Raw genomic sequence first — 14,696 nt, forward strand, 5'->3', positions numbered from 1 at the left:
GACCATCGCCAGAACTCGGATTTTCCAAGTCTAATTCTGACCACGGATAAACACTCCGCTGTATAAAAGTGGGAGATGCGCCGCTCTTTAGGTAAAGAATACCAGCTGGTTGGCGTAGAAAGAGCGGCCAGTGTGGCAAACGCGGTCCTCTTTCCTACAATCCAGCAGACTCCAATCTTAACTTGAGCTGCAGGGACCTCACTGAGTGATAGAATACTTTCCACGCACAGACATCTCCATAACCCTAATTACAGACTTCCCCGGGCCAAGACCCGCACATCGTCTCGGCAGTCACTGTACAGGAGCCAAGCCGCGGACCAAGACCCGTCCACGCATAGACCAAGCCAACCCAAGTCTGTGGAGACTCGCTCGTCTTTTACACTGGCAGCGATATATCCCGGGGATTGCGGGGTAGGTGTATCGTCTGTGGAGCTGGTGGACCTGCTGCATCCGGGGATAAAACCATAGCACAGCCTCCTCCACGAGGCTGTCAATCAATCCACTTGGGCTGTGAGGGATATTCGTTCGATTCGTGTATGCCTTGTACGCCTTGCATGTCTTGCGTGTCTTGCGTGTGATAATCTCATTCTCGATTGGGATCTTACGGTGCAGGCCCACGGTGTCATCATGGGCTTCAGTCTGCATGCCAACAACAGCAATGACCCGCCTGAGGTGCGGAACTGGCGGATTCACCTTATCACGGTTATTGTGAGTATGGGTGCTATTGCGAGTAAGCACTTTAAATATCATGAATGGCCAATTGGATGTCTTTTAACTGGTTGTGGCAGTGGGATACGACACCAGTGTGATTGGCGGGACGATGGCCTTGGATTCGTTCCGGCGTGATTTTGGCCTGGTGTCTGCTTCGGAGACTGAGACTGATACTCTTGAGGGAAACATTGTGTCGACGTTCCAGGCCGGATGTTTCTTCGGCTCGCTTCTTACGTTCCCGCTTGGGGAGAGATTTGGGCGACGGAATGCAATCGTCATGGCTATTTGTGTCTTTTGTGTGGGTGGAAGTCTGATGGTAAGTCGTCTTGCGTTTGATGCTTTCGTAGACTAATATATATATGATAGACTGCATCGTCGGGCTATCTTGGTTTGATATATGCTGGCCGGGCCGTTGCAGGGTTCGGCATTGGGGCTGTATCACTCCAAGTCCCGGTTTACATAGCTGAGATGGTGAGCACTTACCTTAGATCTCCTCGCAAGTGCTAACAAACCCAGTCACCAGCTTCTATTCGTGGTCGACTTGTTGGGATCTTTGAAATCTGCTCCCAGGGTGGTGGCATGCTTGGTTTCTGGATCAACTACGCCATTAACCGTACTGTATCCTCCGCGCGTATGGCTCAGTGGCAGATTCCTCTCGGTATACAGCTTCTCCCAGGGGGCTTGCTACTAGCGGGAGTCTTCTTTTGCCCTGAGTCCCCGCGGTGGTATGCAAAGAAAGACCGCTGGGCTGAGGCAGAGAAAAGTCTGGTCTGGGCTCGTGCCCTTCCTGCGGGGCATCCGTTTATCCAAGGAGAATTGCAGCAAATCCGCGAACAGCTCCAATATGACATTGTACCACAGGGAAACAAGTACGACCCGTGGTATTATATAAACCGAATGTGGCAACGAGGAACTCGAAACAGGATTGGCATTGGCCTCTTACTCATGGCATTTCAGAACCTCACTGGGGTGAATATCATTACATAGTATGACACCTGCTAAACATAATAGCAATATGGCTAACAATTAGGGCTAGTTACTCACCCCGAATATTTGAAACCCTCGGAATCAACTCAACAGACACCAAGCTCTTTGCAACTGGGTTCTACGGGATCGCAAAGACCCTCGGCATGATCATCTTCAGCGTCTGGCTCGTTGAAAAGGTCGGCCGCCGTAGCGGTCTCATCTGGGGTGCTTTCATAGGCAGTCTTCCCATGTGGTACATCGGGGGTTACGTCTTCGAGCGTGATCCTACAGGGTCTTCACAGCGCGGTGACACAGTTCAGGACGCCTGGGGGTACATAGCCATGGTTTGTGTCTATCTATACGGTCTGATATACTGCGCTACTTGGCAGGTAAGAAATTACCCGAACCATATAGTCAGGCCCAACTAATAAGTCCATAGGGTATAACCTGGGTCGTATGCTCCGAGATCTTCCCCATCGACATCCGCATGCTCTGCGTCGCAATTACAACAGCAGACCAGTGGCTCTGGTCCTTCATTATCAGCCGCACAACACCATATATGATCACATCTCTTGGATACGGCACGTACTTCTTTTTCGCGTCCTTGATGATCGCCATGGGGTTCTGGGCGTGGTTCTTTATTCCTGAGACGAAGGGCAAGACACTCGAAGAGATGGATGCGCTGTTTGGGGCGCCGAGCTCTGTCAGACCGGGAATTGGCGAGAATGGGGACGACGTGAAGAAGGAGACTGTTCATGCTGAGAAGGTTTGACTGGTTGGTTGTTGCTGGTCTTTGGTGGATGCAAGCGATACGGCCGTTCGTTGGGTATTTAGTACAATTTTATTGATCTGTATAGTTGCACTATACATCGCTACTTCTTTCTGGCTGGTTATAGTGTCGAAGGCTGGGTCTTCAAATATTTCTTTTGACCATGTATTCTCTTGGTAACCTGCCAATCCTTGTTAATATACCAGAATAAGCCTCTCCAGCATCGACACCGTACTTGGTGGAGACTATACCCAAACATCGACCCACCGCGGGTCGCATCTAGGTGGATCCATTCAGCCTTGCATACTTTGTAAACATAAGAAAAGGAACAAGTTATACTACAATATACTACAAGTAGTACACCTATATATCAATATATACTATCAAAATCCCCCAGTCCCTCTCACCCGATGCACAACCCCCACAGCCCCCTTCGCCCAGCTAAACCTCCCCGGATCAAGACCTATAGAGCCCTCCGGAATCTCGCCGGTCTGGGGATCATGCCAGCACCCATCTTCGGGACTCACGAGGCCGTATTTAGCCGTGTTTTGGTTGCGGTCTATCCCATCCAGCCACGCGCGGCAGATTTGGGGCGAGTCGATAAGCACGTTGACTTCTTGGCTGTGATAGTAGGATTGTGTGTCCAGGTTGCCGTTTCCTGGTGACGTTAGCTGGTTAAACTTTTGAAGGGGTTTTGGTTTATTCATACCTTGTATAGCTACCGCCTCATCGATAATCATTAGTTTTATATGACAGCTCCGCTTCTTAAACTTGTTATGTATAGGTCCTGTCTGGTCTTTCCCGACGTAGTTGAATATCCTCAGTCGGGACTTCTCCTCATCCGTCTCGAGGGACTCATATAGCCGGTTCGAAATCATTTCGTTCGTTCCATTCTGGAACGGTAGGAGCTGCCCGGCATCGTTGTACCCCAGACAGAGGTATGCTGTGACCGTCACCCCGCGACGGACGGCATCAAGAAGCGGGTCGAGCAGTGGCTCGGCGTTCATATTTGGTGTCTGTATAAAGATGGAGTGTTTGGCGTTGTTGATTGCGGCAAGGAATGCGGCGTTTTGGGGGACGGCGGTGCTGGAGTGGTCGGGGGCTGTAAAGGCTTGTTAGTAGGGCTTGAAATGGATGGCGGGTCATGGACGGGCTTGCCTCCGTATGGCTCTCTGTTTACTAATGCCATTGGGAAAAGTTTGTGTGGTGGGTGCACAATGTATGGCTCCATCCGGTTTTCTTGGTCTTCGTCTGGTGCGTCTCCGGTTGTCGATGACTGGATTGTGTGGTCTAAACTGGTTAGTTACATGAAGTTTCATGTATATTATGAACTTACTGAGAAGGCGGGTGACTGGTTTCGTTCGAGACTCTCCCTCCCGTGGCTTAAGTAGTTCGTTCACTCTTTTCGCCTCGGACTTGACGTCCACATCGTAATGTTCATTGTCAATTGTATGTTGTGGAAGATCACCATCACTCTCTTGCGGGCGGTCGTACTCATACGCTGAGAAGCAAGATACCGGCGCAGCTAATGCAGGAGAGTTCATCATAGGCAATGGTGGATCTAACTCTTTACCCCATGATATCAGCGCAGTATCATAAAAGGAATCCACAATCGGCCCCTCGACGTGAACCATCATCTCCAAGTTATCATTATCCTGGATATTGCTGCTCTGCAGCAACGCAATGCGTCGATCTACAATCATGAACTTGGCATGGAACGTGCCAAATATCGGCCGATGGTAGTTGATCACCTGCATATCGAGATGCGGAATCTCATCGGAAGTTGGTAGGTTGACTTTCCCTCCCACGTACTTCTTCTCATCAACGTTCAGGTGGTTCTCCCAGACCTATACATACAGTCAGATGTACAAATATTGAACTCCTAGGCTCGACCTGCACGTACCTGCTTTGGGTCACCACGGTCATAAAGAAACTTGACAACGACCTTCTCCCCGCGCTTCCCTGCTCGCCTCGACAGTTCTTTCAAGGCATTAGTGATCAACGTCGACGCATTCGAGAAAATCCAGTAGTTCGTCGCAAGAAATACTTCCTTCTCCGCACGAACAATGCAATTGGCCAAATGCCGGCAGAGATCCGGCAGCGGCGCAACTATTGTCAGCGGGAGAACGCCGTGGCTTCCCATTAGCGGCGGAGAGACAACTCCACCAAGCGGATTCCTGCCCAGCGCGGCGAGCGCGTCATGGTAAATCTACAAACAGTAAACTAACCGATCTTCGAGGTTCTGGTGAGTGTGCCTACTCGAAGAAACAATGTGCTCGGTTCAGAATCTCCCCAATTTCCGCACTCTTTCGCCTTCTTCAATTCATCGCTTTCGGCATCTTCTTCATCACTTGCTAGGTCTGGGCTTTTGTCGGCGTCTTTGCTCTCGTATAGCTCTTTGAAAAGCTTATACGGAGCCAGTGTCGGATCGCCGGCGAGCTCCGAGCTAACTGTGCGATCACCATGGCATAGGTTGTAGACGTTCCATGAGACCATTTTCGGGATCATTTGCATGCGACGTCTGTAGCGTTTGGACTTGGTGGAGGAGCGCTTCAGTATGATTAGAGAGACGGCCAGGATAATGCAGAAGACGGCATGGTAAGGTTTTAGGGATGGCATAATAAGATAAACTGGATGGGGTTCTGGTGGAGCAGGGAGACAGCCTTACAAGGTTCACGGTATAAATTGTTTGGAAACACATGACGCTTATGTTCACGATGACATCACCCTCGTTAGGCACCAGTATACCACAGCTGCTTAATTTTGGAGCGTCTCCGGTTTTCTGGAATAGTATTCTTATTTATTGTTTCGGGTCCATTGGGGATGCGTTAATTGTCAAGAACTGCTGCTGGGGGGTAGACGCAGTAGTGGTTGTGCAACTGCCAGCGCTGGTGACAATATCAGGTGGCTGCTATGCAATGTTCAACAAGACCATGGTATACCATTTCCACAGTATAATTCAAGTAGAATATGGAAGATAAATAATGTAATATATACAACGAAACCCAGATCACATGCGCGGGGCGATTCGACCCCTCCGGTAGGTCGGCTCGGCCTTGCAAGCGTTCTGCAGAGCTTGGCCTAGGGTGGCGACTCTTTCCTTTGCTGTACATACCCTTCTGGAGTTTTGTAAGTGGCTTCTATATCAGCTTCCTTTGGCCCTGTTGATCCTCCACCCAGCATTCCAGACGCATCGGTGTTGCCAAAGTCGCGCAGCCGGACACCGTTCTTAAATAGCCAGTCAACCTGTTCCAGTGTCTTGCCCTTGCATTCAGGTACGCAAAAGTAAGTGAATATGAGTGACAGGAACGCAACAGCCCCGAATATAAACCCCACTTTACTACCCAAGCCTACTTCATCGGGGAAGACAAGGTATGGGACAGAGAAGTTAACGGCAAAACTGTAATAGGAAATGGCTGTTAGCAGTTAAAGCGCCAGTTGCTGAATCGGCTTGTACATACTTGAAACAGACGTTTATGGCAAACCCAAGACGAGATGTATGGTCTCGCAGTTGCTGCGACGTGACTTCCGTCACCACCACATAGGTCAATGGCCCCCATCCGCTGGCAAATCCGACACCAAATATAACCATCAGAGAGATCACTCCCTTCATTCTTGGTGTTGTCACCGGTTCTTGGACGCCGAGGCCAGCCATGGTCATGAGGCCGGCTATCATTATAACAGATGATAGCATAAGTAGCTTTCTAGAAGCGGTTAGTATTATAAAAAAAGGCAGTATAGGAAAAGAGCAACTGGAAACATACCGTCTTCCCACTTTATCAGCGATGAATAGTATACATATCATGACAGCGGACATGATGCAACTGCTCATGAGTGTATATAACATTGGGTCGAAGATCTTCAGGGAACGGACATAAACCCCACCATATTGGGAGGTAAAGGCCTGGCCAGTTGCCTGTTGGAAGAAGTTGATGACCACCACAATAAGCGTGCGCTTGAGATTCTTTCCCTTGAACAGTTCAATGAACTTTCCCTGCTCTACCTCGTTTTCGAGAGCAAACTCCAACTCTCTAAACTCTGTCTCAACCTGCTCCTCTGTGAATGCCCCTTCACGGAGCTTCTTTAGGCTAAACTTAGCTTCCTCCGCTCGGCCCCGTTGAAGTAACCACCTTGGGGACTCAGGGAGAAAAAATATTGATGCGGCGATGAGAGTAGGAACTATATAAAACAAGCCGAGTGGGATACGCCATGCTCGGTCGTCCTGGAGGCGGCTCGTCCCGTAACAAACCGCATTAATTACCACACCACCTAGAGTGAGGCTGAGCTGATATGTCCCAACGATGAAGCCGCGAATTGGCGCAGGAACTGTCCAACTTGGTGAGCAACCATATCTTTTGGGCAAAAAATGTTTTTGGCATACCTATTTCCGACTGGAAGACGGGAACCACTGACAGTTCCATCCCAACATATACGTAGTTGAGAACACGGCCGGCCATTATTTGTTCATTCGAGTTGGATGTGACGTTTATGGTAGCCGTGATAAGGGCGTAGACACTCATGACGAACATACACCAACGCCGTCCAAAGCGTGCTGAGATGAAACTACCGATGATAACACCTGGAGGCAAAATCGCGTTATAAGGCACACCAGTAGGCGTATAGATAAATGACAACGTACCTGCCGCAAAGCCAATATAATTCAAACTATTGAAGAGGGCCAGCCACTGGGAGTTAATTGCGTAGCTCCCAGTACTCTCATCATACTCCCCAAAACGCCTAGTGAAGGCCTCCATGGCCTGGGTCGTGGCAAAGGCTTGGTTGTCAAAGCCATAATTGAACGTAGAGACGGCAATAACAAAGATAGAAAACGCAAGCCTCCGGTTGAAGTACCGGGCCTTGTCGAAGACGACGCCCATGACCAGGGATATAATAACACAGGCTATTTAGCTATCGTATTGACCCGCAGAAACCGTTGCGTCCGTATTTTGTGAGACTGAGATGGATAGTAGAAAGGTCTGACCGAGACAGGCCTACATCCGCCGAGACCAGAAACATTTGGATGGGGGCTGTTAAGACTCTTTTAAGTACGTATTGTTGCGATTCAGTTCTTGTGAGGCAATTTTCTCCACCTGAAACGCAAGAGTGCAAGTAAAGATATTACTGGGTCAAAAACCTGGGGAAGCTAAAGTGGATGACCCTCCGCAGGCACTCGCAAGGAGGTGCATAGCGATACCCGGTACATGTCGGTACTTCCCGGTGCGCTGTCCGGCTCGGTATACACCTGGTGGGCCCGACATTCCATGATCTGGGCGATAGTCGGCCGCATCCTTTTGTCTAATAAAGGCTGGACCTCCTCGGAAATAATTCCAACTCGATTATCGACTCGATTCACAATTAAATATCGAGATGGCGTCATATTCTGTTCCTCCTAAGCCTCTCCCGTTGAAGGTCTCGTCCCCCAACGGCGGAGACAGACCCAACTATGTTATCTTCATGCCAGACCAGTTGAGATACGATTCGTTAAGCTGCACTGCAGAAGATAAAGCGGAAGTCCGGACGCCAAACATCGACGCCTTTCGTCGTCGTGGTACCCTTTTCACCAATTGCTTCACCCAGGCCTCCGTCTGCTCGCAGTCAAGATGTAGCATGTTCACCGGATGCTATCCGCATGTGAGTGGCCATCGCAGTCTGGAAAACCTCATAAAGCCCTGGGAGCCCAATATCTTCCGCAGCATGAAAGAAAACGGTTATCATATTGCCTGCCTGGCACCGAGGGGGGACACCTTCGCCCCGACTGTCACTGAACTGAGCGTGACGGAATACGGATTCCTAGAAACTCCAGAGTTTATGCCGAAATTTGGACGAGGCAGTAAGGAAAAAGTGGACGAGGAGAATGTCTGGGGTCGGCTATTTTACAGAGGCCTTCGCAACGCTAATGAAGCTCTCGACTACGACGAGGCAGTGGTACGGTCGGCCTTAAGGTGGCTCGACTGCCCGCCAAAGGACAAGCCGTGGGTGTTGTTCATGCCACTCATCTTCCCTCATTGTCCTTTCCAGGTGGAGGAGCCCTATTTTTCAATGTATAACCGCTCTCAAATGAACGACATTGTCTCAAAGCCCGAAAAGAAGACTGGTTATGAGCCCCGTTATATGAAGGCCATCCGTGAAAGGTATGGGACAGCCCGGGCAACTGGCGATATGTGGAAAGAGATCAAGGCCACCTATTACGGCATGATCTCCCGTCTAGACGATCAGTTTGGCCGTGTGATTAAGAAAGTGGAAAATTTGGGTCTCTGGAAGGACACGGTGACTATGTTCTTCACCGACCACGGCGAGTATCTGGGAGACCACGGTCTGATTGAGAAGTGGCCATCCGGGTTATCAGAGACGCTCGTACGAGAGCCTCTAATTATAGGAGGTGCTGGGATTCCTGAAGGCAAAACCGTCAACCCGATGACAGAGATGGTAGACCTTGTACCCACAATGCTTGAACTCTCAGGAATCGGAGAACACTTTCCTCACAGTGGAAAGTCGTGGGTCCCAATCCTCATTCACGATTCGAAAGAGCACAAAAAGTACGCGTTCTCTGAAGGCGGCTTCCTAACAACTGAAGAACCCTTGCTTGAGCAGGCGCCATACCCGTACGACATCAAGGCGGGTCTTCAGCACGAGGATACCACTCTCGTTGGGAAGGCAATCTCGCTGAGGGACGAACGATACGCCTACATATATCGGCTGTACGAGCCCGCGGAGTTGTACGACCGGGTTGCTGATCCGCATGAAATGCACAACCTCGCCGCTGAGTCTGAACACCGCGATCTCGTAGCCAAATATGAGAAGGAAGTCCTCCGCTGGCTTGTGGAGGGTAGCGATTTCTTGCCGTGGGAGAAGGATAATCGGTTCCCACAAGTGGCCTTGAAGAGCCCCAAAGAACAGATGGAGGAGCGCCTTCGCAACATCAGCTAAACGTTCCAAAGGCTATACTTGGTTTTTGCATCAATATTATCAAGAGTCGCAAGGAACTCTAGGAGTTTGCGTCAACTAGATAATCTGTAACTACCCAGAGATACCAATGTAGTAATAATCTCGCCAGCGCACCTGAATCCTTAAAGCTTCAGCTGTTCAGATCCTAGTCCGCATCCAGCGCCAGCAGGGTTATATTCGGTCGTTGTCATTGGGGCATTGCTTATCTCATGAAACACAGAGGTTTGTGCCACGAGGACAGACCAGTATATTGAAGAATAGTGCCACTTACTACTGATGTTTCCGGCTATTTCGCATCATCCGATTCTATTTTGCCCATGGTCTCATATAGCAACACCCAATTAGCGTGCTGTCGCCATCAGGAGGGTCTCGCACGCAAACCCCCGGCCCGCTAGCGCGCACCCTCCGAGCCGGAACAGTGGAACGGCTATATCCGCCGACAGCCGGCAGCACCTCCTTACTCCCTGTCATACCACATCCATGGCCATGTCCCCAGGGAATACTACGGATGGCGTAGTTATGTCCCATAAGACATCAACAACTGATGATAATAGTCTCCATGTCGTGATTGCGTCGTCCACTTGCAATCGATGCCGTTCACGGAAGGTCAAGTGTGATCGTGCTCAACCCGTCTGTACTGCTTGTGTGCGACTACAACTCCATTGTTCTTATGATAGAAGGTCAATAAGCCCTATTGCTAACCTTGGGGATCGACCAAGCTATACCGAAGCCGGGACAAGGAGGAAAAGAGCTCGCCAGGCGTGCGGGGCTTGTCGGAATGGAAAAGCAAGATGTTCTGGATGGGGTCCTTGTGAAAGATGCGTTTCCAAAAGTTTGGTTTGCGATCTTCCAGCAAGGGAAGCCGATTATGGTGGCGACGACGGAGTAATGAGCATACCAACCCCTACAACGATACCAAGTATCACATCCGGGACAATACCCTGGTGGTCGGAAAAGGCAACAGCAAGGCATTATCTGGATATTTACTTCGAGTCGGCGAGCAGGGCCGCGCCAGTCTTTCTCCACAAGCCAAGTATCCTAGTTGAGTGGAGTAAGGGCGACCTCGATATCAATCTACTGAAATGTATCGTGGCATTCGGTATGTTCATGAACGACTCTCGGCCGGATGGGCGCTTAACGGCTCGGGCTTTGATGCAGGAAGTGCAAGATGACACTCTAAGGAAAATAGGAAGGCAGACACTCGCACACTTGAGGGTTCTAGTGATGCTGTTGCGATTTCGTTTCCAAGCTGGCCAATTCCCTGATGCCTGGAGTCTCCTCGCCCTAGCCGCCCGCTCGGCTTTCACAATGCGATTGAACCATGAGCCTAGCAATCCGGACCCTCTTGTCCAGGAGTCGAATAGGCGGCTTGTGTGGGCAATATATCAGCTAGATCGGCTATACTCTGGTGGAATGGAAGACTTGGCCGTCTTCCCTGTGGAGAAAATGCACATACGCTTGCCGTGCGATGAGCGTAGCTTCGAGATGGGAATTGGGTCGAATGCTGGTTTCCTCGACGAGACTGGCATGGAACCTAATGCGAATGTAGACGCACACGCCTTCAAGTTCAGGCTTCTCGCGATCCGAGACAGGATATTGAGGTTCGATCTTTAAGATGGAATTTGAAAAGAGTTGCTAATCAGCGACAGGTATACCAAAAGCGTCCGGAGAAAAGGTGATAGCCCAGCCGATAGCCGACCCTCAATGGAGGCTCTCCAGGTTGAACTAAACACGTTTGAACGGACCCTTCCAGCGGAGCTCAAACTCACTTCACAGAGACTAGTGTTCATCGGTCACTCTCGCGAGGCTGGCATATATGTAGGGCTTCATACGCTATGGATGATGTGTCACTGCGATCTCTACCGCTTTTGTGTTCCTGGGATTCGTGAGTCCGTATCCAAAGATGCGTTGGCTCAGACGCCACGGGATTTCATTGAATACTGCCAGCATGCATGCTTCAGCACGGCAGTCCGGCTTTGTGGGTTGTGGTCCGATTTATATCACCTCGAGTCCAGCGAGTACTTCGGTGACGAGCTTCTCGCAGTCTCGATTTATCAAGTTGCCCAGATTCTGCATCATCTTCCTCATTTAATCCTAGAGGATGGCGAGGACAGCGTGATGTCTCTAAAGAAAAAACTCATCGAAGCATTGCAGCTTGCCGCGCCGTTGGGACGGGTATACACCAATGTGATTAACTGTCTGAAGGACTCTGAACGCCTGATAAATGCACTAGGACGTGCATCTGTTACTCAATCTTCACCGGACTCCAGCGTAGCGGCAGCCATTGAAACCGCCGAGCGAGAGCACCTCGCTTCGAAGCACTCCGTGTTACCACATTTGTACAGGGATCAAAATATCGTTGACAGAGACACGGAATGTCCAGAAGCAAAAGGCCAGCGGTCGAATGTGCTTCTGTCTAGCGAAGGGAGGATCATGTCGTCGAATTCTAACGCAACTTTAAGCCAGTTAGATCATGAAAGGAGGGAATATCAGGAAATGGAACCTGGATTCTCGGACATGTTCCTCTTCGATCCGTTCAATATGCAGCTGAACGGTTATTACGATCCGGAACTCGATTTCCTGTTCATGTAGTTGTCGGTGGAGCGTGGATGGCGGAGTGTTCCTGAAGGACAAATGTGGAAAAGACAACATGTGACTCAATCCTCCATGCTCTCTTTCCCTGCGCAATTAATTCGTCGTTAGACTACAGGAACAATACACTATGTTATCTGGGTCTCAATCTGGCATTTGCCGCAACTTGGAACTCAGTCTTTTCTTGTCTCAATACATAGGCCAGTCGCCAATGAACACAGTTTCACGGTCATGACCACTTCTCAGTGCTTCTTCGCAGCCTTGTCATATGGTTCCCCATAAGCAGAATACCACTTCTTCACAAAGTTCGCACTTGGTCCAGCCCCGATCATTTCCCCCCCACTCTCTAGCTGCCGCGACACGTCGCTCATAAACTCTTCTATGCTCAAGGAATTCGGATTGTTATGTTTCTTGTTATCGTCTGGGTTTTCTCTCTCGCGGTGCAGATTCGTCTCCACGCTCGGTGGTGCAATCTCAATCACCTTGATCTTATCCCCCAATCCAGCCCACTCGAGCTGCGTCCGCAAATTCACCGACCAAGAATGCAACCACGCCTTGGTCCCGTTATAGACTGGATTGATCACTGAGAACGGGATAAATCCTAGCACAGAGGATATGTTGATAACCGCCGCTGATGGCTTTGTCTTGAAATGGTCGAGCAGTGCCAGAGTCAGATGCATCGGACCCCGGATATTGATGTCAATCTCCTGGTCTGCTTTCTGAAGGAACTCTTGAGTCGGGGTCTTGTACACCTCGAGCGGTCGTTGCACGCCCGCATTATTTATCAGGCAGTCCAGTTCGGGATGCTCCTTTGTCACCCGCGAAGTGAATTCGGGGATGTCAACTGTTTTGCCTGTGTCTAAAACATAAAAATCCGCTGCTCCAATTTCGTGGGCTGTCGACCTGAGGTTTGATTCCGTGCGGCCGGCGATAAGTACCTTGACGCCTTTGGAAATCAGGTACGCTGATAATGCTTTACCTATGCCTCCTCCGCCACCGGTGACGAGAGCACAAGTAAATGGAAAACTAGAGGTTGACATTTTGGATACACAGTATTGAGTCAGAAGAAGAATGGAAAATATTGAACCTCCCTCTCAGCAGGCCCCTTTCTCAGTATTTCATGTGGAATAATAATCCGGATTGCATGATGTCACACGGTTAAAACAAGCTCTACAGGCCACCTCCAGCAAACCATAATCAATTGGAAACTACCTCCAATAAGGAGCCACCTAGGTACTCTCCATGGTAGGGTTATTGTGTTAATCGGGTGCATGCTTCCAAAAAAAAAAAAGCTTACCCGTCCATGGCCACTCTGGGTTAGCTACGTGACGAGTAACATTTTGTTAGGGATTAAGGGCCTAGACCGAATAACAGAGAAATATATATATGTAATAGACAAAACCATCAACCAGTATACATAGCGTTTAGGAATTGGAAGAGGGTCAAGATCATGATTTGCATTATTATTCAAAATTATACAAGTTTCTATTATCCATAAATTCTGCCCATAGCTTACACCTCCACATCGCAAACTCCGTTATTTCCGCACCCCCGCACTACAAATGCCTGCCTCAACTCCTCAAACCACAATTTCAACCCCAATCACTCAGCCTACATCAAAATGGCCGCTGTTTTACAGAATCAGAAGACCGCTCTCATCACCGGCGCTGCATCCGGCATCGGGTTCGCAGTAGCCAAGCTCTGTCGCAACCGGGGCATGCATCTTGCGCTTCTCGATGTTGATGCCGTCAATCTCCCGAAAGCCAGGGATGTGTTGGCATCAGCGGACGCGTCTCTCAAAACAGAATCATACACTATCGACGTCGGAGACAAATCACAATGGGATAGCGTCGCCGCTAAAATACAGTCAACTTTCCCAACAATTGATCTTGTCCTATTGAATGCAGCAAGAGGGACGAAGCCCAAGGATTCAAGCCCTTGGATTAATAACACAGATTATTGGCGACAGGTGAGACAAAATCCACGCAATATCTCGGAATGGACCCTACCACGGCACTTTTAATATATACCGGCATATTAACCGCATATTGGTTTTATTGACATGCGCTTTACCCGGCCATCTAGATCTTCGACACAAATGTCTTCGGGCCGATCAACGGCATCAGCGCGCTCCTACCGCTGTTAAAGAAAGACACAGCACCGAAATCCATCGTTATCACCGGCTCGAAGCAGGGCATCACAAACCCCCCAGGAGGCGGTAACCCGGCCTACAACTCAACTAAGGGCGCGATCAAGATCCTGACTGAACATCTTGCGCATGATCTCCGGTCCGATACCACGACGGCACACATCTCGGCTCACCTGCTTGTACCTGGGTGGACATGGACCGGTTTGATGGGCAACGTCGGCCCTACGGATGAGGGCCAAGTGACAAAGATGAAGGGATCCTGGGCGCCGAGCCAGGTAGCTGAGGAGTTGGAACGGGGCTTGCAGAAGGGGTCGTTTTACATTATTTGTCCAGATGACGACGTTGATCAGGCGCTGGACAAGGCTCGGATGCAGTGGGGGTGTGACGATATTCTTGAGGACCGGCCGGCATTGTCGCGGTGGGAGAAAGAGTGGAAGGGCAAGGCAGAAAACGCGATTCAGAAGGATGCTGCGAGACGAAGGAACGAGTAACGGTGTTGACTGTTTACTTGGGAATACACACGGGCGCTCTCTCTTAGGGCTTCGGTTTACTGCGGGTAGTCTA

The 14,696-nt window shown here is 49.9% G+C and overlaps 7 protein-coding genes across 7 annotated transcripts; 4 read left to right on the forward strand and 3 right to left on the reverse strand.

The window, feature by feature from the left end:
• Positions 1 to 627: 627 nt before the first annotated feature.
• On the forward strand, positions 628 to 2,449 carry ASPVEDRAFT_132536 (sugar porter family MFS transporter; the record flags this gene model as incomplete). The annotated part of the gene is made up of 6 exons (XM_040806926.1): positions 628 to 730; positions 789 to 1,027; positions 1,078 to 1,182; positions 1,228 to 1,697; positions 1,748 to 2,066; positions 2,117 to 2,449. The coding sequence occupies 6 exons, from the start codon at positions 628 to 630 to the stop codon at positions 2,447 to 2,449; spliced, it is 1,569 nt and encodes a 522-aa protein (XP_040668469.1).
• Positions 2,450 to 2,518: 69 nt separating this feature from the next.
• ASPVEDRAFT_42207 (IQ calmodulin-binding motif protein) lies at positions 2,519 to 5,077 on the reverse strand. The gene is made up of 6 exons (XM_040812530.1): positions 4,706 to 5,077; positions 4,350 to 4,655; positions 3,783 to 4,293; positions 3,605 to 3,736; positions 3,156 to 3,548; positions 2,519 to 3,104 (listed from the first exon to the last, which is right to left on the reverse strand). The coding sequence occupies exons 1-6, from the start codon at positions 5,063 to 5,065 to the stop codon at positions 2,830 to 2,832; spliced, it is 1,977 nt and encodes a 658-aa protein (XP_040668470.1). The 5' UTR covers positions 5,066 to 5,077; the 3' UTR covers positions 2,519 to 2,829.
• A 450-nt stretch (positions 5,078 to 5,527) lies between these two features.
• Positions 5,528 to 7,323, reverse strand: ASPVEDRAFT_53331 (uncharacterized protein; the record flags this gene model as incomplete). Its single annotated transcript, XM_040814779.1, has 5 exons — positions 5,528 to 5,846; positions 5,908 to 6,150; positions 6,211 to 6,772; positions 6,828 to 7,025; positions 7,086 to 7,323. 5 exons carry the CDS (start codon positions 7,321 to 7,323, stop codon positions 5,528 to 5,530), a joined length of 1,560 nt encoding a protein of 519 aa, XP_040668471.1.
• Positions 7,324 to 7,813: 490 nt separating this feature from the next.
• On the forward strand, positions 7,814 to 9,501 carry ASPVEDRAFT_193755 (uncharacterized protein; the record flags this gene model as incomplete). The annotated part of the gene is made up of 1 exon (XM_040809145.1): positions 7,814 to 9,501. The coding sequence occupies one exon, from the start codon at positions 7,814 to 7,816 to the stop codon at positions 9,371 to 9,373; it is 1,560 nt and encodes a 519-aa protein (XP_040668472.1). The 3' UTR covers positions 9,374 to 9,501.
• A 121-nt stretch (positions 9,502 to 9,622) lies between these two features.
• Positions 9,623 to 12,104, forward strand: ASPVEDRAFT_689212 (Zn(II)2Cys6 transcription factor). Its single transcript, XM_040816007.1, has 2 exons — positions 9,623 to 10,992; positions 11,041 to 12,104. Exons 1-2 carry the CDS (start codon positions 9,872 to 9,874, stop codon positions 11,981 to 11,983), a joined length of 2,064 nt encoding a protein of 687 aa, XP_040668473.1. The 5' UTR covers positions 9,623 to 9,871; the 3' UTR covers positions 11,984 to 12,104.
• ASPVEDRAFT_42210 (uncharacterized protein) lies at positions 12,062 to 13,211 on the reverse strand. The gene has a single exon (XM_040812531.1). The coding sequence runs from the start codon at positions 13,021 to 13,023 to the stop codon at positions 12,226 to 12,228; it is 798 nt and encodes a 265-aa protein (XP_040668474.1). The 5' UTR covers positions 13,024 to 13,211; the 3' UTR covers positions 12,062 to 12,225.
• A 393-nt stretch (positions 13,212 to 13,604) lies between these two features.
• ASPVEDRAFT_84196 (SDR family NAD(P)-dependent oxidoreductase) lies at positions 13,605 to 14,623 on the forward strand (the record flags this gene model as incomplete). The annotated part of the gene is made up of 2 exons (XM_040817508.1): positions 13,605 to 13,952; positions 14,069 to 14,623. The coding sequence occupies 2 exons, from the start codon at positions 13,605 to 13,607 to the stop codon at positions 14,621 to 14,623; spliced, it is 903 nt and encodes a 300-aa protein (XP_040668475.1).
• Between the last annotated feature and the right edge of the window lie 73 nt (positions 14,624 to 14,696).

Source organism: Aspergillus versicolor, assembly GCF_001890125.1.
Source record: "Aspergillus versicolor CBS 583.65 unplaced genomic scaffold ASPVEscaffold_5, whole genome shotgun sequence".
Taxonomy (NCBI): domain Eukaryota; kingdom Fungi; phylum Ascomycota; class Eurotiomycetes; order Eurotiales; family Aspergillaceae; genus Aspergillus; species Aspergillus versicolor.